Source organism: Ascaphus truei, chromosome 2 (genome assembly GCF_040206685.1).
Source record: "Ascaphus truei isolate aAscTru1 chromosome 2, aAscTru1.hap1, whole genome shotgun sequence".
Lineage (NCBI taxonomy): Eukaryota > Metazoa > Chordata > Amphibia > Anura > Ascaphidae > Ascaphus > Ascaphus truei.
In genome coordinates this window covers 352,820,189-352,844,847 of record NC_134484.1, presented here as the reverse complement: position 1 = coordinate 352,844,847, position 24,659 = coordinate 352,820,189, and the positions used below count along the sequence as shown (strand labels likewise).

The 24,659-nt window shown below is 49.8% G+C and overlaps 2 protein-coding genes across 2 annotated transcripts in view; one reads left to right on the top strand and one right to left on the bottom strand.

The window, feature by feature from the left end:
- PLEKHA8 (pleckstrin homology domain containing A8) overlaps window positions 1-21,206 on the bottom strand; it is a 43,429-nt gene extending 22,223 nt beyond the window's left edge. The window contains exon 1 of the mRNA XM_075586871.1: window positions 20,723-21,206. Coding sequence (XP_075442986.1) covers window positions 20,723-20,762 — 40 coding nt within the window. The 5' untranslated portion in view covers window positions 20,763-21,206. The remainder of the gene's footprint in view (window positions 1-20,722) is intronic.
- FKBP14 (FKBP prolyl isomerase 14) overlaps window positions 21,097-24,659 on the top strand; it is an 18,253-nt gene continuing 14,690 nt past the window's right edge. Inside the window, exons 1-2 of the mRNA XM_075586872.1 lie at window positions 21,097-21,658; window positions 22,436-22,587. Of these exons, the coding sequence (XP_075442987.1) occupies window positions 21,474-21,658; window positions 22,436-22,587 (337 nt within the window). The 5' untranslated portion in view covers window positions 21,097-21,473. The remainder of the gene's footprint in view (window positions 21,659-22,435; window positions 22,588-24,659) is intronic.

The window sequence follows — 24,659 nt, the reverse complement described above, 5'->3', positions numbered from 1 at the left end:
CTAACAGTGGTAGTTATTCCATACAGTTCTAGGTCGTTTGAAGACTACTCCTAGGTATGTGAGAAATGGAGAGTATTACCAGCTCTGTGTGTGCTCAAACACTAATAGTAGGTGGAATGTTCAATTGAGCCAACTATATACAGATATATGCACGTATAAACACACAGTTTTACCAGACCATTAGGTTCAAAAGTTAAGGAGCCTATAGGTCCGTCTTGTGAGCAAATTAGCAAGTAATGACCAAATGCTCAAGACCACAAAGTATGTGTCTTGTACTCGAATCCATACCATACAAGAAGTAGTCAGAGTGTTGTGCTTCCCATATTGAAGGCTCCGAAACACTCGAACTGAGAAAAGGCACCAGACCTTTCCGATTTAGCCTGCGCACTGGGTGGTAGCGCTTAGCCTGCCCAACATATGTTTCACCGTTGTGGCTTCATCGGGGCCCCCGATAGGCTCATTAACTTTTGAACCTAATGGTCTGGTAAAACTGTGTGTTTATACCTGCATATATCTGTATATAGCTGGCTCAATTGAACACTCCACCCACTATTAGTGTTTGAGCACACACAGAGCTGGTAATACTCTCCATTTTTCACATATCTAGGAGTAGTCTTCAAACGACCTAGAACTGTATTGGAATAACTACCACTGTTAATATAATTATATAACAGTGGGACAATATAATAATTAATAGTTATTCCTAATTTACACTGTCGGTTTGAATTAGAGCACACAGACACCTCCATTTTTTAATTTATTTTAATCATTTTGGTTCACGTTAGAATTGCTGCAATAAATATATTTTAATCAATTTATTAATAAATAGTAATTTTTAATACAGGCATAGGTGTTTTCTTCAGTGCGGCCATTAGGGAGCTTTCTTTCTTTCCTGTGTTCATTATAATCCACATTCCCTGCCAGCACCACCTCCGCACCCTTTATTCCAGTTTTTGTTCTGTTACTATACAGGATACAACACATCTCTCTTTCCCCTCCTTTGTGACCTACTTTTGGTGTTGTGCAAGGTACACAATTTGACCTTGTTTAAGGCCATCCTACCCCTTTCCTCTCTGCACCTGTCCGATTCCCTGTCTCTGTCTAGTATTTGCCTTTGTTTTTTTTGCTACAGACTCTTGCCTGTGCCTCATTCTCTGCCGGGCCTCTGTTTGCCTGTCCATGTTTGAATTGTAGTTTAATTAAAAAGGTCTTTGCATATACTTTTGGCTTTTTCCAGCCCTGTTCCCATGTCCCAGACCTGTCCTTGATGCTTCACTGCCTGCCTCCGACCGCTGCTAGTGACCCCGGCGATGCTACGTCACTGCCTGCCTCCGACCGCTGCTAGTGACCCCGGCGATGCTACGTCACTGCCTGCCTCCGACCGCTGCTAGTGACCCCGGCGATGCTACGTCACTGCCTGCCTCCGACCGCAGCTAGTGACCCCGGCGATGCTACGTCACTGCCTGCCTCCGACCGCTGCTAGTGACCCCGGCGATGCTACGCCACTGCCTGCCTCCGACCGATGCTAGTGACCCCGGCGATGCTACGTCACTGCCTGCCTCCGACCGCTGCTAGTGACCCCGGCGATGCTACGTCACTGCCTGCCTCCGACCGCTGCTAGTGACCCCGGCGATGCTACGTCACTGCCTGCCTCCGACCGCTGCTAGTGACCCCGGCGATGCTACGTCACTGCCTGCCTCCGACCGCTGCTATTGACCCCGGCGATGCTACGTCACTGCCTGCCTCCGACCGCTGCTAGTGACCCCGGCGATGCTACGTCACTGCCTGCCTCCGACCGCTGCTAGTGACCCCGGCGATGCTACGTCACTGCCTGCCTCCGACCGCTGCTAGTGACCCCGGCGATGCTACGTCACTGCCTGCCTCCGACCGCTGCTAGTGACCCCGGCGATGCTACGTCACTGCCTGCCTCCGACCGCAGCTAGTGACCCCGGCGATGCTACGTCACTGCCTGCCTCCGACCGCTGCTAGTGACCCCGGCGATGCTACGTCACTGCCTGCCTCCGACCGCTGCTAGTGAACCCGGCGATGCTACGTCACTGCCTGCCTCCGACCGATGCTAGTGACCCCGGCGATGCTACGTCACTGCCTGCCTCCGACCGCTGCTAGTGACCCCGGCGATGCTACGTCACTGCCTGCCTCCGACCGCTGCTATTGACCCCGGCGATGCTACGTCACTGCCTGCCTCCGACCGCTGCTAGTGACCCCGGCGATGCTACGTCACTGCCTGCCTCCGACCGCTGCTAGTGACCCCGGCGATGCTACGTCACTGCCTGCCTCCGACCGCTGCTAGTGACCCCGGCGATGCTACGTCACTGCCTGCCTCCGACCGCTGCTAGTGACCCCGGCGATGCTACGTCAGTGCCTGCCTCCGACCGCTGCTAGTGACCCCGGCGATGCTACGTCACTGCCTGCCTCCGACCGCTGCTAGTGACCCCGGCGATGCTACGTCACTGCCTGCCTCCGGCCGCTGCTAGTGACCCCGGCGATGCTACGTCACTGCCTGCCTCCGACCGCTGCTAGTGACCCCGGCGATGCTACGTCACTGCCTGCCTCCGACCGCTGCTAGTGACCCCGGCGATGCTACGTCACTGCCTGCCTCCGACCGCTGCTATTGACCCCGGCGATGCTACGTCACTGCCTGCCTCCGACCGCTGCTAGTGACCCCGGCGATGCTACGTCACTGCCTGCCTCCGACCGCTGCTAGTGACCCCGGCGATGCTACGTCACTGCCTGCCTCCGACCGCAGCTAGTGACCCCGGCGATGCTACGTCACTGCCTGCCTCCGACCGCTGCTAGTGACCCCGGCGATGCTACGCCACTGCCTGCCTCCGACCGATGCTAGTGACCCCGGCGATGCTACGTCACTGCCTGCCTCCGACCGCTGCTAGTGACCCCGGCGATGCTACGTCACTGCCTGCCTCCGACCGCTGCTAGTGACCCCGGCGATGCTACGTCACTGCCTGCCTCCGACCGCAGCTAGTGACCCCGGCGATGCTACGTCACTGCCTGCCTCCGACCGCTGCTAGTGACCCCGGCGATGCTACGTCACTGCCTGCCTCCGACCGCTGCTAGTGAACCCGGCGATGCTACGTCACTGCCTGCCTCCGACCGATGCTAGTGACCCCGGCGATGCTACGTCACTGCCTGCCTCCGACCGCTGCTAGTGACCCCGGCGATGCTACGTCACTGCCTGCCTCCGACCGCTGCTATTGACCCCGGCGATGCTACGTCACTGCCTGCCTCCGACCGCTGCTATTGACCCCGGCGATGCTACGTCACTGCCTGCCTCCGACCGCTGCTAGTGACCCCGGCGATGCTACGTCACTGCCTGCCTCCGACCGCTGCTAGTGACCCCGGCGATGCTACGTCACTGCCTGCCTCCGACCGCTGCTAGTGACCCCGGCGATGCTACGTCACTGCCTGCCTCCGACCGCTGCTAGTGACCCCGGCGATGCTACGTCACTGCCTGCCTCCGGCCGCTGCTAGTGACCCCGGCGATGCTACGTCACTGCCTGCCTCCGACCGCTGCTAGTGACCCCGGCGATGCTACGTCACTGCCTGCCTCCGACCGCTGCTAGTGACCCCGGCGATGCTACGTCACTGCCTGCCTCCGACCGCTGCTAGTGACCCCGGCGATGCTACGTCACTGCCTGCCTCCGACCGCTGCTAGTGACCCCGGCGATGCTACGTCACTGCCTGCCTCCGACCGCTGCTAGTGACCCCGGCGATGCTACGTCACTGCCTGCCTCCTACCGATGCTAGTGACCCCGGCGATGCTACGTCACTGCCTGCCTCCGACCGCTGCTAGTGACCCCGGCGATGCTACGTCACTGCCTGCCTCCGACCGCTGCTAGTGACCCCGGCGATGCTACGTCACTGCCTGCCTCCGACCGCTGCTAGTGACCCCGGCGATGCTACGTCACTGCCTGCCTCCGACCGCTGCTAGTGACCCCGTCGATGCTACGTCACTGCCTGCCTCCGACCGCTGCTAGTGACCCCATCGATGCTACGTCACTGCCTGCCTCCGACCGCTGCTAGTGACCCCGGCGATGCTACGTCACTGCCTGCCTCCGACCGCTGCTAGTGACCCCGGCGATGCTACGTCACTGCCTGCCTCCGACCGCTGCTAGTGACCCCGGCGATGCTACGTCACTGCCTGCCTCCGACCGCTGCTAGTGACCCCGGCGATGCTACGTCACTGCCTGCCTCCGACCGCTGCTAGTGACCCCGTCGATGCTACGTCACTGCCTGCCTCCGACCGCTGCTAGTGACCCCATCGATGCTACGTCACTGCCTGCCTCCGACCGCTGCTAGTGACCCCGGCGATGCTACGTCACTGCCTGCCTCCGACCGCTGCTAGTGACCCCGGCGATGCTACATCACTGCCTGCCTCCGACCGCTGCTAGTGACCCCGGCGATGCTACGTCACTGCCTGCCTCCGACCGCTGCTAGTGACCCCGGCGATGCTACGTCACTGCCTGCCTCCTACCGATGCTAGTGACCCCGGCGATGCTACGTCACTGCCTGCCTCCTACCGATGCTAGTGACCCCGGCGATGCTACGTCACTGCCTGCCTCCTACCGATGCTAGTGACCCCGGCGATGCTACGTCACTGCCTGCCTCCGACCGCAGCTAGTGACCCCGGCGATGCTACGTCACTGCCTGCCTCCGACCGCTGCTAGTGACCCCGGCGATGCTACGTCACTGCCTGCCTCCGACCGCTGCTAGTGACCTCGGCGATGCTACGTCACTGCCTGCCTCCGACCACTACTAGTGACCCCAGCGATGCTACATCACTGCCTGCCCTGACCTCTGTGAGTGACCCAGATGATGCTTCTTTGCTGCCTACCTCAGATCTCTGCCTGTGATCTCAACAACACTACTTTGCTGTCTGCCCCCTACCTGTGACCCCATTAAGTCTTCCCTTTCGCCTGCTGTACCGGCCACCAAGATCGTCTCCTGCAACTGACACTTAGGGTCCGTGACACACGGACAGCGGTCCTCTGACTAGCTCCTGAAACACGTTGGTCCATGGATCAGAAGAATCCTTTTCACCAATGTCTCTGCTTGATAATAGGATCTATGTGTGGTTTGTGAATTTGTGTGGGGGTAAAAATAATTGTACAATATGTGATTCGTTTTGTGGGGGCTTATGATGTGCATCTATGTTTGTAATATTTGTGGAGGGGAGGAGAATTGTGTGTTGGCATTGTCGCTGGTAAAATACTGTACTTTCAGGGTGTTAACTTTTGTCTCCATAATTCACAAATACATAAATATGAATGCATAGAAGGGGAGTAAGACATCATTACTGAGATCCCATCAAGGCATTGACGTTTTTATCCGTGGTTTCATTCTCGTGGTTGCCTTGATGAATCTGGCGACCATAATAAAGAAGAGCGCACAAGGCCGATACCTGCACTTTTAATGAAGCGGGTCTGAGCTCTTTTTCAAATCCTAGTTGTTGAAACTGCAGGATCTGAGGAATCGTTGCTCGAAGTGGAGTAATGTCCTCCTTGTGGCAACAGTTAAAGAATATCTTCCAGATTCTGTAATATATAGCAGAGGTGACCGCTTTTCTGGAGTGAGGTAAGGTATCAATCACCTGGTATGAATAGTAAAATTCTCTCAAATGTCTCCGCTCAACCTCCACACGGTCAACTGACAGGAACCAGGATTGGGATGGAGGATCAATCCTTGGGTCAGCAGGAACCCTCCATGGAAAGGTTCATTAGGTCTGTGAACCGTGCCCGTCAGGGCCAATGAGGCGCTAACATTATAGCATTTGCCTTGTGTCTCCTGATTTTGGTTATCACCATTGGAGTAACGGCATGGGAGGTAACACGTATATTAAAGTAAATGTCCATATGACTGACATGGCATCAAAAATAGTGGCTTTGGGATCTTGCCATCTGGAACCTAAATGAACAACCTTTTTGTTTGCTCTGGAAGCCATGTCCCTTAATATATGTGGACACAGCCCATTCTCTTGGCCGGAAAGCCCGTCTGCTCAAAAAGTCTGTCTTTATATTGTTGTCTCCTGCAATATGTCATTGATAGATGGGGAACCGTTTGTTCAGTCCATCTCAGGATCAATGAGATCTCTCAGAGCTTTTACACTTTGTGTACTCTTGTTGGTTGATATAGGCCAGGGGTAAGCAAACTTTTTATGCTGAGCCTCCCTTTTCACCCCTGCAATCCTCATACCCTGCTGTCTATTTAGCTAATTTTAGTTCAATTTAGGTAAAAACATCTCAAATTGTCTGTGTGTCCTGCAATCCTCATACCCTGCTGTCTATTTAGCTAATTTTAGTTCAATTTAGGTAAAAACATCTCAAATTGTCTGTATGGAAATCATCCCCCTATTGCCTTAATTTAATTCATCTTTCACACTTGTGCAAGACAACACCCACCTTTGAAAAACAATTTGGTTTAACTACCCTCACATGTGCTAATTAAGTTTGTTGTACCAACCAGGTGACTTTCTAAATGTATATAAGTAAACTTACAACAGCCATTGCTGCTTGCAGCCTTTGCTCTTAAGCAGAAATGCTTTTAAGTAGAAATCTTTAAAGTAGTATGGAGGTTTAAAAAAGGAAGTTCAAAAAGAAGCGGAAAAAGTGGACACAATCTACTGCTTCTGATTCCTGCATTTGAACTACGCTGGAAAGGAGGTTATCATCCTACACTGCACATCTCAACACATTACTATTGCTGTGATGCCACCTTTACTTTTTATATTTACTGTAACCTCACTTATTTTCAAATTATGCACTTCCTTCCACCAGCCTCATCATGTCTCTAACTCTATTCATATTTCGCCATCTCTCCTTACTTCACCACTTCTCAGTTCACAGGAACTCCTCTCTTACCTGTGCCCTCTGTCACCACACAGTTATGCCGCCTGCACTAAAACACACCCCTACAAATCATCCTCACACATTCTCTTTCTGTCCATGCTTCTACTCCTTGCTTCTGGGGATATCTCTCCCAAACCTGGTCCCTGCCTTATTTCTACTTGCTCTCGTCCTCGCCTTCCACATGCAACTTCTACTCCTTCTGGTGTCAACCCCTCTAACCTCATACCCATCCCCTGCCACCCTCCCTCCTCTCTCCCTTTCTCCTGTGCCCTTTGGAATGCTCGCTCCCTCTCTAACAAGTTCCTCTCTGTGCATGACTTCTTTCTCTCTCACTCCCTGCTTCTCTTTGCTATAACTGAGACCTGGCTCACTCAGTCTGACTCTGCTCTGGAAGCTGCCCTCTCCTATGGTGGCCTTTCCTTCTCCCACACTTCACGCCCTGGTGGCAGGGGTGGAGGCGTGGGGCTCCTGCTCTCCTCTCTCTGCCGTTACAGAACAGTTTCTATTCCCCCTCTCTTGCTTTTCCCTCCTTCGAGGCTCACACAGTCCAGATCTTCTCTCCTCTCCCGGTCCATGTGGCGGTCATCTATCGCCCACCTTCCTCTACTCATCCCCCTTCTGCCTTTCTCTCTCACTTTGAATCCTGGCTCTCTTTCTTTCTCTCCTCAGACTCCCCTGTTCTTCTCCTTGGGGACTTCAACTGCCACATTGATGACCCCTCTCTCCCTTGGGCTTCCCGCTTTCTTTCTCTAACCTCTTCTTTTGGCCTTCAACAGTGGACTGCAGCCAGCACCCACAAGGATGGCCACTACTTAGACCTGGTTTTCACTAAAAACTTCTCTCTCTCCGACTTCTCCATTTCCCCTTTTCCTCTCTCCGACCATCACCTCATCTCATTTTCTCTCTCTCGCTTCTCTACATCTCCATCTCGCCCTCGTTTTTGCAGAAACCTGCGCTCTATTAACCTACCAGCTCTTGATTCCACTTTACGCTCCTCCCTCTCCTCTCTCAGTTCTGCTTCAGACCCTGACAACCTGGTCAGGAACTACAACTCTGCCTTATCTTCCTCTCTTGATCTTCATGCCCCACTTTCTCTCTGCCGTCCTCGCCCTTCTAACCCCAGACCCTGGCTAAACTCCCACACACGCATGCTGCGTTCCTCCACTCGTTCCTCTGAACGCCTCTGGAGGAAATCTCATACGCTCGCAGACTTCATTCACTACAAATTTATGCTATCCTGTTTCAACTCTGCCCTCTTTCAGGCTAAACAAACCTACTTTTCATCACTAATCAACACACACAAGTCTAACCCACGCCGTCTCTTTTCTGTCTTTGACTCTCTACTCAGACCACCCTCAGCTGCCTCCTCTTCTTCCTCCATCTCACCTCAGGACTTTGCTGACTTTTTTAAGAAAAAGGTGGAGTCCATACGGCAGAACATCCCATCTGTTGCCTCCTCCCATCCCACAATGCTTCCCAACTCTCCTCCTGTCTTTCGTGACTCTTTTTCTGCTATCTCGGAGGAGGATGTATCACTGCTGATCTCCTCTTCTCCCTCTACCACTTGCCCTCTTGATCCCATTCCCTCCCATCTCCTAAAACCTCTTGCTCCTTCTATAATCCCTATGCTCACACAGATCTTTAACTCTTCCCTCTACTCTGGTACCTTTCCTTCATCCTTCAAGCATGCAACCGTTATACCATTACTCAAAAACAGCAAGCTTGACCCTACCTGTCCTTCTAACTATCGACCTGTCTCCCTCCTGCCTTTTGCCTCCAAACTCCTTGAACGTCTTGTATTCTCTCGATTGCTACACTTTCTCAACACCTATTCTGTACTAGACCCTCTACAATCTGGCTTCCGCACTGCTCACTCTACTGAAACAGCCCTCACTAAAATAACTGACGACCTCCACGCTGCCAAAGACAGAGGTCATTACACTCTGCTCATATTACTCGACCTCTCTGCAGCATTCGACACCGTGGACCACCCTCTTCTCCTTCACATTCTCCATACTCTTGGTATTCGGAACAAAGCTTTATCCTGGATCTCCTCTTACCTCTCCCATCGTACCTTCAGTGTCTCTTTTGCTAACACCACCTCCTCTATTGATCTCTCTGTGGGGGTACCCCAGGGCTCTGTCCTGGGACCCCTTCTCTTTTCTCTCTACACACTCTCTCTAGGTGACCTAATCACATCTTTTGGGTTTAAATATCACCTCTATGCTGACGACACACAAATTTACCTTTCAACCCCTGACCTTACACCTGCTATACAGACCAAAGTTTCTGAATGCCTCTCTGGAATATCATCCTGGATGGCCATCCGCAGACTGAAACTTAACATGGCAAAAACAGAGCTCCTTATACTACCTCCCAAACCTGGCCCTACTACATCCTTCCACATTGCTATTGGAAATACGATCATTCACCCAGTAGCCCAAGCACGCTGCCTAGGGGTCACACTTGATTCCTCTCTCTCATTCTCCTCTCATATTCAAAACGTTTCTAAAACTTGTCGCTTTTTCCTCCGCAATATCACAAAGATACGCCCTTTCCTCTGTTACTCAACTGCTAAAACTCTGACTCAGGCCCTCATTCTCTCACGTCTCGATTACTGCAACCTCCTGCTGTCCGGCCTTCCTACCTCTCACCTGTCTCCCCTACAATCTATCCTAAACACTGCTGCCAGAATCACTCTACTCTTTCCTAAATCTGTCTCCGCATCTCCCCTCCTGAAATCCCTCTCCTGGCTTCCGATTAAATCGCGTATCTCACACTCAATTCTCCTCCTCACTTTTAAAGCTTTACATTCTTCTGCCCCTCATTACATCTCAGCCCTAATTTCTCGCTATGCACCATCACGACTCTTGCGTTCTTCTCAAGGATGTCTTCTTTCTACCCCCTTTGTATCTAAAGCTCTCTCCTGCCTTAAACCTTTCTCACTTTCTGCCCCACACCTCTGGAATGCCCTTCCCCTCAATACCCGACTAGCCCCCTCGCTATCCACCTTTAAGACCCACCTTAAGACACATCTGCTTAAAGAAGCATATGAGTAGCACTGGATAATCATGGACACATGACACAAAGCTTGGCCCCCTGCAGACGCACTTACTAGTATTCCCTCCTACTGTCTCTGTACGTTCTCCCTTCCTACCAATTAGATTGTAAGCTCCTCGGAGCAGGGACTCCTTCCTTAATGTTACTTTTACAGTATGTCTGAAGCACTTATTCCCATGATCTGTTATTTATATTTGTTATTTATATGACATGTATTACTACTGTGAAGCGCTATGTACATTTTATGGCGCTATACAAATAAAGACATACATACATACATCCATGAAATTTCTCTGGACCCAGCTGCCTAATGCCATCAAAATCACATGAAAAATAAAAATAAAAACCTTTTCTGTATTTAAAAAAACAACTTTGAAAGACCAATTTTCTTGTATTCTATTTTAACAGCCATTTGCTAAGGCACTGCCCCTTCATGTCCTGTCACAAGCCCTGGCACACCCCTTTGTCAGCCCTGCTCTCCCTCTAGCACATGTCAGTGCAGGAGTGCTCATGAATATTCATGAGCTTCCACTGAGAGACAGAAGCAGAAGAAAAACATATCCCTTCACTAATTATGTCACCAAACTTCGCCTATCAATACATGGAGAACAAATTGACCTGCAGCTATACAGTTCTTTAGGTAATTAGGGATTGCACACATGAAACTATTGAAGTAAAAAAATAAATAAATAAAAAAAGACTGAACTGCAGCTTTAAACGGTATACAATGTAAATACAAATATGTCTAAATACTTACATACTTCAACAGCTTGCGCTTGCAAAATTAGGCTGCGAGTGGTGACATCACTAACCATCCCAGTTTGCGCACCGCTGCATTCAATCACAACTCACACAGGCTCAGCACGCATACTCAATCACTGCGCGCTAACACTATGCAGACACTGCTGCAGACACTGCTGCAGACACTGCTGCAGACACTGCTGCAGACACTCGCGCAGTCTGCAGACACACCCTATCACACACTGCTGCAGACACACACACACACTGCTGCACTCTCACACTGCTGCAGACAGTCTCACACACTGGTACTGACACACACACACACACTTTTACCTGGGGGGGTAGTACTCCGCATGCTCCGGTCCCCGTGTGGGGGAAACAGACAGGAGGAGGAGGAGCTGTCTGTGTGCAGGGAAGGCCCAGCAGGAGCAGAGAAGCAGCAAAGCCCGCCCCCACAGCAGAGAGCAGAGACACAGCAAGGCCCCGCCCCCACAGCAGGGAGCAGACACAGTAAGGCCCCGCCCCCACAGCAAGGCCCCGCCCCCACAGCAGAGAGCAGAGACACAGCAAGGCCCCGCCCCCACAGCAGAGAGCAGAGACACAGCAAGGCCCCGCCCCCACAGCAGAGAGCAGAGACACAGCAAGGCCCCGCCCCCACAGCAGAGAGCTGAGCCACAGCAAGGCCCCGCCCCCACAGCAGAGAGCAGAGACACAGCAAGGCCCCGCCCCCACAGCAGAGACACAGCAAGGCCCCGCCCCCACAGCAGAGAGCAGAGACACAGCAAGGCCCCGCCCCCACAGCAGAGACACAGCAAGGCCCCGCCCCCACAGCAGAGATTAGAGACACTGCAAGGCCCCGCCCCCACAGCAGAGAGCAGAGACACAGCAAGGCCCCGCCCCCACAGCAGAGAGCAGAGCCACAGCAAGGCCCCGTCCCCACAGCAGAGAGCAGACACAGCAAGGCCCCGCCCCCACAGCAGAGAGCAGAGCCACAGCAAGGCCCCGCCCCCACAGCAAGGCCCCGCCCCCACAGCAGAGAGCAGAGCCACAGCAAGGCCTTGCCCCCACAGCAAGGCCCCGCCCCCAAAGCAAGGCCCCGCCCCCACAGCAGAGAGCAGAGCCACAGCAAGGCCTCGCCCCCACAGCAAGGCCCCGCCCCCACAGCAGAGAGCAGAGCCACAGCAAGGCCCCGCCCCCACAGCAGAGAGCAGACACAGCAAGGCCCCGCCCCCACAGCAGAGAGCAGAGCCACAGCAAGGCCCCGCCCCCACAGCAAGGTCCCGCCCCCACAGCAGAGAGCAGAGCCACAGCAAGGCCCCGCCCCCACAGCAGAGAGCAGAGCCACAGCAAGGCCTCGCCCCCACAGCAAGGCCCCGCCCCCACAGCAGAGAGCCGAGCCACAGCAAGGCCCCGCCCCCACAGCAGAGAGCAGAGCCACAGCAAGGCCCCGCCCCCACAGCAGAGAGCAGAGACACAGCAAGGCCCCGCCCCCACAGCAGAGAGCAGAGACACAGCAAGGCCCCGCCCCCACAGCAGAGAGCAGACACAGCAAGGCCCCGCCCCCACAGCAGAGAGCAGAGACACAGCAAGGCCCCGCCCCCACAGCAGAGAGCAGAGACACAGCAAGGCCCCGCCCCCACAGAGAGCAGAGACACAGCAAGGCCCCGCCCCCACAGCAGAGAGCAGACACAGCAAGGCCCCGCCCCCACAGAGAGCAGACACAGCAAGGCCCCGCCCCCACAGCAGAGAGCAGAGAAGCAGCAAGGCCCCGCCCCCACAGCAGAGAGCAGAGACACAGCAAGGCCCCGCCCCCACAGCAGAGAGCAGAGAAAGCAAGGCCCCGCCCCCACAGCAAGGTCCCGCCCCCACAGCAGAGAGCAGAGAAGCAGCAAGGCCCCGCACCCACAGCAAGGCCCCGCCCCCACAGGCAGAGAGCAGAGAAGCAGCAAGGCCCCGCCCCCACAGCAGAGAGCAGACACAGCAAGGCCCCGCCCCCACAGCAAGGTCCCGCCCCCACAGCAAGGCCCCGCCCCCACAGCAGAGAGCAAAGACACAGCAAGGCCCCGCCCCCACAGCAGAGAGCAGAGACACAGCAAGGCCCCGCCCCCACAGCAGAGAGCAGAAACACAGCAAGGCCCCGCCCCCACAGCAGAGAGCAGAGACACAGCAAGGCCCCGCCCCCACAGCAGAGACACAGCAAGGTCCCGCCCCCACAGCAGAGAGCAGAGACACAGCAAGGCCCCGCCCCCACAGCAGAGAGCAGACACAGCAAGGCCCCGCCCCCACAGCAGAGAGCAGAGACACAGCAAGGCCCCGCCCCCACAGCAGAGAGCAGACACAGCAAGGCCCCGCCCCCACAGCAGAGAGCAGACACAGCAAGGCCCCGCCCCCACAGCAAGGTCCCGCCCCCACAGCAAGGCCCCGCCCCCACAGCAGAGAGCAAAGACACAGCAAGGCCCCGCCCCCACAGCAGAGAGCAGAGACACAGCAAGGCCCCGCCCCCACAGCAGAGAGCAGAAACACAGCAAGGCCCCGCCCCCACAGCAGAGAGCAGAGACACAGCAAGGCCCCGCCCCCACAGCAGAGAGCAGAGACACAGCAAGGTCCCGCCCCCACAGCAGAGAGCAGAGACACAGCAAGGCCCCGCCCCCACAGCAGAGAGCAGACACAGCAAGGCCCCGCCCCCACAGCAGAGAGCAGAGACACAGCAAGGCCCCGCCCCCACAGCAGAGAGCAGAGACACAGCAAGGCCCCGCCCCCACAGAGAGCAGAGACACAGCAAGGCCCCGCCCCCACAGCAGAGAGCAGACACAGCAAGGCCCCGCCCCCACAGAGAGCAGACACAGCAAGGCCCCGCCCCCACAGCAGAGAGCAGAGAAGCAGCAAGGCCCCGCCCCCACAGCAAGGTCCCGCCCCCACAGCAGAGAGCAGAGAAGCAGCAAGGCCCCGCACCCACAGCAAGGCCCCGCCCCCACAGGCAGAGAGCAGAGAAGCAGCAAGGCCCCGCCCCCACAGCAGAGAGCAGACACAGCAAGGCCCCGCCCCCACAGCAAGGTCCCGCCCCCACAGCAAGGCCCCGCCCCCACAGCAAGGCCCCGCCCCCACAGCAGAGAGCAAAGACACAGCAAGGCCCCGCCCCCACAGCAAGGCCCCGCCCCCACAGCAGAGAGCAGACACAGCAAGGCCCCGCCCCCACAGCAAGGTCCCGCCCCCACAGCAAGGCCCCGCCCCCACAGCAAGGCCCCGCCCCCACAGCAGAGAGCAAAGACACAGCAAGGCCCCGCCCCCACAGCAGAGAGCAGAGACACAGCAAGGCCCCGCCCCCACAGCAGAGAGCAGAGACACAGCAAGGCCCCGCCCCCACAGCAGAGACACAGCAAGGTCCCGCCCCCACAGCAGAGAGCAGAGACACAGCAAGGCCCCGCAACAAACAGAGAGCAGAGAAGCAGCACGGAGTTTGTTCAACCGCCCGCGCACAGCTTCTGCCTGCACGCCGCCTGCGCCCCCCCTAAATAATCCTGCGCCCCCCCAAGTGGGCGCGTCCCCCAGTTTGCGCACCGCTGATGATATAGGCTACTGCTGTGACATTGTCCAACAAAACGGACTGGAAGGTAATTTAGGACTAGACTCATTCTTAGAAACACGTACAATACTGCACGTATCTCCAGGATGTTGATAGGTAACTTGGTCTCTGCTAGTTACCATTGACCTTGAGTTTTTGAGTGAAAAGAGATTTGCTGAGGAGGACGCTAAACACAGCGCTAGCTGCTTGCCCGTCTGGAGATCATCCGTAAACCCAACCCGAAAGTGCGGGACTAGAGACGAGCGACGCGAGCCCTGCTGAGGAAGAGAGTTGAGAGAACCCCAACATCCCAGATGGTCGCGTTCCTACACTTGCTCAATTGTGCATTTTTATGTGACACCATGTAAGTGTATTTTATCAGTCCACACTATTTGGTTCTTCACATTATTTTACAAGGGCTACTGTACCTGGAGACTCAAACACACAGACAGAAAGACACCTCAAAGACACAGAATTTGCCACAGTTTTGGATATGCACAAAATATTTGGTAGTTTGAGAGTCCACACTCTGGTCAAAATCCAAACAATCAAGTCCACACTTCTAGACATGTTGCACTATATTTTGTATGTTTTTATTTCATATACCTGCGCTCCCCAAAACATCCGGACCATTGAGAAATTGGGATTGAGAAAACAATCCAGAAAGGGTTTGAGCTGCAAAATTATGATTATGTATGAATTATTTGACCATATCACTATACATGTTGCGGAATAATTTTGCACTTTTATTATATTCACAGAATAATCACATTACTCTTATTATAAGAATTGTATTTAATTAGTTTAAGCGCCTTTAGGATAACAATCTTTTTCACAGGTTAGAAGAGTATGTCTGGAAGTTCCTGATTCAATCCAGTATTCCAAATCTGATATCCAGATCGCTGTCCTGGATACATTGCCTGTAGCAGTTACTGGTTTCATGGCCGTTCCCAGAATAGTGTATTCTGTTTCCGCTACCAGTCTAAGTTCTTTCAAAACTAAAGCCATCTCACACTTTAATCTTGTCTGTAACTGTAACATACGTCTATAATATATATTATATGTAACTGTTCATGAAATGTCTTTAGATATTAATTATCACCCTGTTCATTTAATATAACCATGTATTTGTCATCAAATATTTGGACATACTTGAAAACGAGAGGTAACTCTCAATGCATTACTTCCTGGTAAAACATTTTATAAATAAATAGTAATGTGCTGTCAATATGCTCCTCCACTGAAACTTTGTTCTTCCTTCAATCTTCTAAGGGAATGGACGTCTGCCTTGCTATTCGAGCAATTGAGGTGTTAACTTTAGGAGGACGACTCCACATTTTGCAGTCTTCCTCCTGGAACCAATACATTTTAGCACTCAGATCTGATGATATTTTGAATAGCTCTGAACTGGAAAGATTCTAGTCATTTTTCTGGGACCCAGGAATGCTTTATCCAAGACTCAATTTTTCCTTAGGATCTTCAATTATTTAATTTGGTGCACATCTTTTTTTTATGAACTTTTCAATAGAATCTATTTAAAAATTAACCGCCCGATTTTCATGAACCTCCACTTCGTCAGAGGAGGATCCCTCCTCCGCTTCAGCCAGGGTTGGTTGATCCTGGGAGTCAAAGAAACTTGCACTTTCAAAACCCACCGATACTTGAGAGCTGGTCCTCTTGAGAATTAGGCTGGATCCTAGCTTCTCAAAGGTTTGCATGAGAGAGGATTTCATCCAGTCAACACATTAATGTAAATGAGAAGGAGAGTCTTCCTCCGTAATCCTTTTAAATACAATAAATCCACAGTCTTGGTAGAAGAGGTTGGTAGCTTAATCTATGCCGTTTTAGGTAGGACAAGAATACCTGATCGGGCTGAGGCCACACCTCCTTTATACCTGCGTCAGGACTTTGGTCCTACCCAGCCGTTATGGCTGCCATAGAGGATGAAGAAGAAGTAGGAGTTACAGAGCAATAACTCAACCCACACATCATAATAGGGTGCATTAAATGTTGCATCTATGTGCATCAGTCTTTCACTTTCGTAGGTGCCAAAACATTTTCCAAATCTAAAGTGGTGCAGACCTCTCTGGCTAACAATATACATCAGATGAAAGAAACTTGTGACAGATTTCTTACATTCGGCGCATCCAGGCACAAAAAATAAATAAATAGGGTGTTGTTGACAGCCTCCTTCGTATTTTGATAGTCAAATTCGACAGTGTGTCAATTTTGATGTGTACTATATACAGCTGGGGCGCTCAACTACAGTCCTCAAGATTTCCCCCTCCCCAACAGGTCAGGTTTTCAGGATATCCCAGCTTCAGCACAGGTGGCTCAATCAGTCCCTGTTTCACCACAGGTGGCTCAGATGCTCAGTCTTCAACTGAGCCCCCTGTGCTGAAGCTGGAATATCCTGAAAACCTGACCTGTTGGGGGGGGGGGGGGAGGCTTGAGGACTGGAGTTGAGCACCCCTGATATACTATACGGAGAACCAGCACTCTCGTGGACTCTAATTAAAAAGTTTTTATTGATTACAGTGGTCAACGTTTTGGTCCCTCTCCTTTACTCCAGACACACACAAAGGGAAGTGAACCACAAACACATCCTCCGATCTAAGTGAACACCGCGGGAAAGAACTGCAGTGGCACCAAAAGTGTTGCCAAGCAATAAACATGTCAGTAACTACGCACGAAGGCCACCACTGGTTTTTATTGAATTATGAGCCTACATTATCTTTATTTTCACCTTTTTATTTCACAATGACGTGTGTTGCTTAGCAGCACTCTTGGTGTCTCTGCAGTTCTTCTTTGCCACGGCGTTCAATTAGATCAGAGGGTATATGATAGTAGTATATGGGGAAAAAAAATTAATATAAGCTCAAGGAAAGAGCATTGTAATGTAATATATAGTCTCTGAAATGTCTTTATAGCGGGGTAATGATGAATGGGATAAATAGGAAAATGTATCCCGTCTGAATTAGCCAAATAGATTGAAGGGGGAGAGAAGAGGGCACGTACTGGGGTAAAGTAAAGACCCATCCAGATTCGTTCATAAGAGACAAATATATTACCTCCATGTAATGATTACTGGGAATGATGGTCTTACCCGGTGCCTCCGGTATGCATTCAGTGTGGAGCCGCTTCTGCTCTCTGCAACTCACCGCCTCTCCCCCAACTGGCCAGGTGCGCAGTAATCAGGCGCTGTGGACGAATCCGTAACCCCCGTGCTCATCGCTCCAATCGCAATAGAAGCAAATGGGAAAAATGAGGATTGGTGGGACTGCTACCCCATGGAAAAATATCGGAACTCACCAGGTCTAGATTTTTTTTTTTTAAAGTTTACTAATTACATACTAAAAATTACAAGACAAAATACAATAAAAATATAAAAATCTCCTATGCGTGTTGCACCGAGTTGGCGCCTTCTCAAGGAGAAAACTTGAAATCGCCAACTCTGTGTGAAACGCGTGGGAGATTTGTCTTTTTGTCTTGTAATTTTTAGTATGTAATTAATAAACTTTTTTTTTTTTAAAGTCTATACCTGGTGAGTTCCGATATTTTTCCATGGGGTAGCAGTGCCACCAATCCTCATTTTTTTCCATTTGGTATATGATAGTATACTTATAATAAAAGAGGGTATACTTAGGTTGCAAACTCTTCGGGGCAGGGACTCCTTTTCCTATTGTTTTACGTCTGAAGCGCTTATTCTCATTATGTGTTATAATGCTATGTCGTGTTTTGTAAAGCGCTATGGCGTTATATATACACATACGTCGCGTTATATATACACATACGTCGTTATATATGTATGGCGTTATATATACACATACGTCGTATGGCGTTATATATACACATACGTCGCTTCACTTTGTTTTTTGTCTTGAGAGAGAGTCAGGAGAGGGGTCCGAAACGTTGACCGCAGTAATCCCCAAAACACTTTTTTTTAACATATCCAAATTTCAGAGTGCTGGTTCTCCATACAGTATATAGTAGACCGTTGGCTTCTTTCAGCCCTCTATGCGCTTGTGGCAGGTCTACTGGATTTGAGTAAATGCTCCTCTGTCAATTCCGGCAGAATTTACAAATAATCTGCAATAATCCTGGATATTTATCAGATTTTTCAACGTGACATGCACATACAACAAAAAAGGGTGTTGGTAGAGTTTAGTTAAACAACAGATGATTCTATTTCGAGCCAAGTTATCGTAACACGTCCTCACAGAAAAGCACACAATCCCCACTGACAAGAAGTTGCCGTCTCCCTGGTTGTGGCACTTGACACAGTGAACCAAAACGAGGGACAGCTCTTGCATCACAGACACATGCAGTACTAGGGAACCACTCAAACCAGGCTGAAGGTTACAAAAAAAAAAAAGTCGCTCAGGCTTTTCTTTAGGAGGAGCAAAGAGATAAGAAGTGTAAGAGAGACACTTTCTATGATGCGTAGGGTCTTTACTCAAAGTGATAAGCAGGGTAAGGAGCAGTCAACAAGGCAGTTACTTCAATGAAAGTGTTTGGAAGGCACTGCAATTATCATTTATTTGTAAAGTGCCAACATATTCCGCAGCGTGGTACAATGGGGGTTACAGATTTGATCATTACATATACATACAAATATGGAAAAGCATTCACAGACACAAAGTGTAACCACACAGATTTTGTGGGGGGTTTCCCCCATTATTTCACTTTATGTTAAAAGAGGGAATTTCTTCTATTTTTAAAAAAAAGTCCCTTGATACATCCCAATCTTTATAAGGATATACAGTACTGTATGATACACGGTTCTAAAAATATTTGCAGTTTAAATGTGTCATCAATGTTCTGCCTTATTAGACACAGGATATGATGGGTTGAAAAGGTGTTTGGGGCGTCCAAGTATTTGCTGGCAAGCAGCCAAACCTGATCAATGAGTTTTGCTTCAAGTCTAACTTGTTTTATATTGTATGTATTATAGAGGGCTGACCCAGACATCTCATGGGGTTCAGCTAAAAGTACAAATAAAGCGCTTTGTCTTGCTTCTGGTCTTTCAGGGCTCTTCATCCCCACCACAAAATTAGCACTTTCCTATGTGCAAAATGCCACAAATTCTAATAGTTCTTTCCCCCAACCCCCATGTTTATTTACATTTCAGATGTTACCAAGCTTTTTCATGGTGCCTGCATATTTCCTTCCGTCAATGATAAGAAATTGTATTTCAATTGTTTCAAAAACAAATAGTTAAAACCGAAAATTAACAGTGCAAGAGTTCTTAAATGTTTCCATATCACAGACAACTTCAAAAGTTAAGAATTGTGTTGTGGCCACCACACTTCACCCAGATCGTCCAACATTGTGTACATACAAATAGGTACATACTGTACCACTAGTGCTGGATGGAGCCATTTCCAAGCACTTTCAATGCAGTTCCCCTAACCTATGCATTTTAATACACAAAACGTTTAGGTTTAATAGGTGCAGCTGATCTTACAGGACACAAAAACATTTAGTGTACCTGCTAAATAGGTACATTTGGAGGGTGTGCGGTATCTATGCCCAGAAATAGATTTATACATATGTATGACATTTAAAAAAGTACCGGATCTGGATCTAAAAGTACACTTACTGGGCTTGCAGTGATAGAAAAAAAAAAAGTCAAAGACTACAGAAGAGCTACTTAAAAATTCACATTAAAAGCTTTTCAGAAGAACTAGAAAGTCTGTGAATTACCAGTTTGAGAACAAAAACAAAAACCACTGCCAATAATTGTTTTCTCAAGCATTTTTTTTTTTAATTAACCTGGTGCAATATGTATTACAGTACTGTAGTTTTGCAGCATTGAGACTGGTATACAGTATATCTACTGTATCATCCATTGAATCTACTTGTCAGAGCAAATTTTCTAATCTTGTGTAACTGTGGGATTACCCGGACTGCCAGAAATCATGTGTGGGTGTCAAAGCATATATTACTAATATCACTACGAACTGCAGTGTTCAGTGGCAGAAAAGATATCCCATCAATGACGGCAGATTTGTGAGACCAGGAACTGGGTACCCCAAATAGCACAAGAGGAAATTGTGTGGCCAAAAATTGCAAGGAGTTCAATGGACACGATCCTGAAAAATAATGACACCTTTTCCCCCTGGTGCATTTACTGACATAAGTTATTTTTTTGTGCTTCTGCAGTTTCCGTTTACTGAATATAAATGATGTCCCCTTTCTGGCTGATTATCATTTCCTAGCTGCCCCAAATTAAATAGTAACGGAGCTAATGTAAATGTGAAACAAATAGCACTTGTTCCCCACCCCCCTTTTTAGCTTCAGTATTGTATTTGATACTTCTGGAAATCCAAAATATGCAGTAACATAATGTCTGTACATATGATCTTTAACAGCAGGGCTGAGCTTTCCCTGCTGGGCATTCAGATCACCCTGGGAACGGGATAAGGGCTGTGCTGATAACCTGTACTACCGTACAGGCTTTGAAGAAAGAACTCACCGCTTAAATAATTGGTCCATTTGTACAGTATTCCCTCCATGCTACTGGGAATGACACGAGCAGCTCCACATGCCCCAACCCTTGGCACCGATCCTCCTTGCTGAGGCCAGCAGCCACTCTGCCTCCCCGTGTGCTAGCCTCTCACTGTATGTAGCAGCACGAGCACTAAGCACACGTTGTCCTGGTCATCCAGTGATAACCTGTGTCAGACCGCAGCGCATCTCGACTGTGAATAGCCACCCCGGTGAGAAGAAGGAGGGACGAGGTAGAATGAAGCGCTGCACTGTAGAACGCGATGACGCAACAGACCGCCTCCCCGCGTCATAATCGACAGAGAACAAACGAGCCCGCTGTTTCGAACTTGGAACGCCCCATTCCCAGAGTTCCGAGCAAGCCCGCGGCATTCCGCGCTGCCCGGGCTGCGCTTCTCTTCCTGGAACGTTGCAGCACCAATTGTTTCCCACAACCAGCCTGCGTTCCAAGTGCTGGAGACGGTGCGTACTAGCCAATAAGCGACTCCGATTACGGCTTCAACCACGCCCACCGTTTCAGCCTATCAGAATGAAATCTAATGTTAAATGCCAGCTAGCGGTGATCGGAGGCGTCATATTATTGCCACGTTTGCGACTGTTGAGGCGCAAGGGGAGCGATGAAAACAGTTCTATGAAGTTACTCTGAGGTTCCCATCTCGTAATGCACAGTACATAAGTAGGGCCCGGTGAAGAAGTGTCACTTCATTCAGTCTGGCGCTATGATGCTTGTATTCTTCACTGCGCTACTTGCCTCTGTTTCTGGGGCTCTGATCCCAGAACCAGATGTGCACATGGAGGTGCTCCAAAAGCCATTTATCTGCCATAGAAAGACCAAGAATGGGGACATGATGCTGGTCCATTTTGAAGGATTCTTAGAAAAAAACGGGTCGCTTTTTCATTCCACGTGAGTAATCCTCTGCCATACACTGCTAGGCATCCTAAAAACTGCAGTTGCACATACAACCTAAATGAACCAATCACCGTAATATTTAGACCCCCTCCATATTTAATAGGCCTAACGTATGCCATTAATGACATTTCAGAACAACAACAAAAAAGTAAAAAAAACATTATTTGGGGTCTTAAAGTTTTTTTTTGTTTTTTTTTCCTTTTAATGTTTAGAAATATTTGTAACCTGAGGTTCAACTCCTAATGATATTTTGCATTCCACGGTTTTAAAATACTGTATACTTTTTCAAAAACGTCGCCACCAATACTTAACTTATTTAACGTGCATATCATCTACTCTTAATTAACGCTGTTTATACCTGGAACTATACCTTTTTAAATCAACATGGGAGCAGCTGCTTCTAGGGCCTCTTCTGGTACTGTAGCTCCGAACTTGTAATTGTCAAAACCGCACAGATTGACATGTACAGTATAGAAGGAGCGGAATGAAGTGTGAGAAAAAACTGAATGCTCTATGTCGTGAGACAGTTTTAGTGAGCGAGGCCCGCAGCTGGGGAGAGACGGGGCCCGGCAGCAAACTTAAAGACCCCTGCAGCGACCGGTCCTGGGACACTTGTCCCGGCTCTCCCCCCTGTCAGCATCCCTGGCAACTACTAGTATGAAACTAGCAGGAGCAGAGTCCAAGGGCCACATCAAGGGATTTTGCAGGCCACCCATTGAAAAGCCCTGGTGTACATTGTGAATGTTAACCAGTATCCCGTTTACTTCACAGTTACACGGACAACAATCGTCAACCTGTGTGGTTTACACTTGGTATCAAAGAAGTTATCAAAGGCTGGGATAAAGGCCTCCAGGATATGTGTGTGGGAGAAAAACGGAAGCTGGTAGTCCCTTCCGCTCTTGCTTATGGAAAAGAAGGGAAAGGTAATGCTATTTTTTGTGGATCATTTCTTGTATTTACTTACCCTGGAATAACCCTTACCTTTTCTCCGGCGTTTTCTGACATCACGATGTCCTGTGACCAAATGAAACCGCGTTGCCAGAAGCTGCCGGAGACAAGGTAAGGGACTTGGAGGCCTCGCGCGTTTCCCGGCATTTAAATGTTGTGGGGAAGAGTGCTGGTCCTCTGTAAGCACCCCCCTCCCCCGCCCCCCCACCCAGGAAATGTTGTGCCCCCCAGTTTGTGTGCCCCTGCTTTAGGCAACTGGGAGAACATTCTAATGTTAGCACAGTAAGATGGCTGGTCTGCCTGTACTATAGCTTACCTTTCCTTTTAGCCATTAGACTGCCTTTTGAAATGTATCACCATTTACCGTTCTGTTTAGGATGAAAGTTAAATGAGAACTGTTGAATGTTAGATTTAACCTAACTGATTGATTCAGAGAAAAAATGTTTTTTAAACTTTGACCATTTCTCTACTTTTGAGGATTTCTACAATCGTTCTTTATTGCCTATTAGTACTGAGACTGACTTTGTTTTTTCTTTCCAGTCCTGAAATGCTCGGGTAAAATGTCAGCTTTTCTCTTTTATTTGCAAAGTAATTGATGCCATCATTCGTCAATAGGGTTGCCAGGTAGCACCTCCAAAAATACTTGACACAATGGTGCGACGTGCTCAAGACACACACATACACACCCCTCTCTGCTCCATTCTGTTCTCTCCTTGGCCCCGGGCTCCTGACACCTCTTTCTAATTTGGCTGCCTTACCCAGCAGCAGCCAATCAGGATGGAAGAAGCTGCCCAGACCCCTAGAAACAGGCCTGCTCTCTCCCTGCTCGGGGAAATCCTGCGCCCACCCCTCCCCCCAAGCCAGTCGGGTTACCATGTCCAGGGAGGTAATAACGGACACATACATGTCCAAATACAGGACAGTCTGGTTCAATACTAGACACCTGGCAACCCTATTCGTCAAAACCGAAGTAGCTGACACGCTTGAATCCAGTGTTCCCAATGAAAAGTGGCATACAAATAAGTAGTACACCCTACGGGTGATAGAATATTTAGAATAAATTGAGTTACACTAATAAGTTGTTTTGGACCTGCTAAGTCGAACTGCCCCCTTATTAGATTCATAGCACTGAGCTTTCAAAACCTAACCAGGATTTTCTTCGTATGCTGTCTGACATTTCCAAAGCTCTTTACACTAAAATGTAATCTATGTTTAAAATGTATGTATATAACCCCTTCTGTTCCCAGCTCACGGGTCGCATGTCAAGGAGACTTTCTTTATAGGTTGTTGCATTGGCTGGATGTGTATAAAAGCTCTGAGGAAATAAACTGGTGCCAGTGCACATTTATTAAGAGCAGGTTGTAAAAATACATTATGGGGAAAGATTCGTCGTCTGATACAGGGTTTCTCAACTCCAGTCCTCAAGTCCCCCCGCCAACACCGGTGGCTAAATCAGTCCCTGCTTCAACAGGGCAGACTGAGCCTCTGATTGAGTCACCTGTGCTGAAGCTGGGATAGCCTTAAATCCTGACCTGTTGGGGTACTTGAGTACTGGAGTTGAACTCCCCTGGTCTATAGATTATAGACCTCATTCAGAGAATGTATCCGGATTGGTGACTAAATGCTATTCTGTAAGGCCTACTTCTGCGGAGCCCTATACAGTAACTATCCGGTTCCTTTGTACAAGGAGATTTGTGGGATTTGCCAATTCTTCTAGACTCCTTTTAGTTAGGAGATTCTGGGATATCATACGTCTTTCAGGTTCCTTTGGACAAGGATCTTGCTGGGATTCTTAGTAACCGTTATGCTACCATGCTCTATCCGATCTAAATAATAAGGTAGACTTCATCCAGATATGGTGCAAGTACAACATAATAAACTAATAAAATAAAACCCTAGGATTTTAAACAAAGAAGAGCTCTCCTACAACTGCATAACAGTATATACTATAACTGAACTCCAAATCAGCAGCAATCTTCTGTCCCAGGCTCTTTTATAACTGTCTCTCCCTTCAAGAATATTCTAGGTTAATGAGAGGGGACGTTTC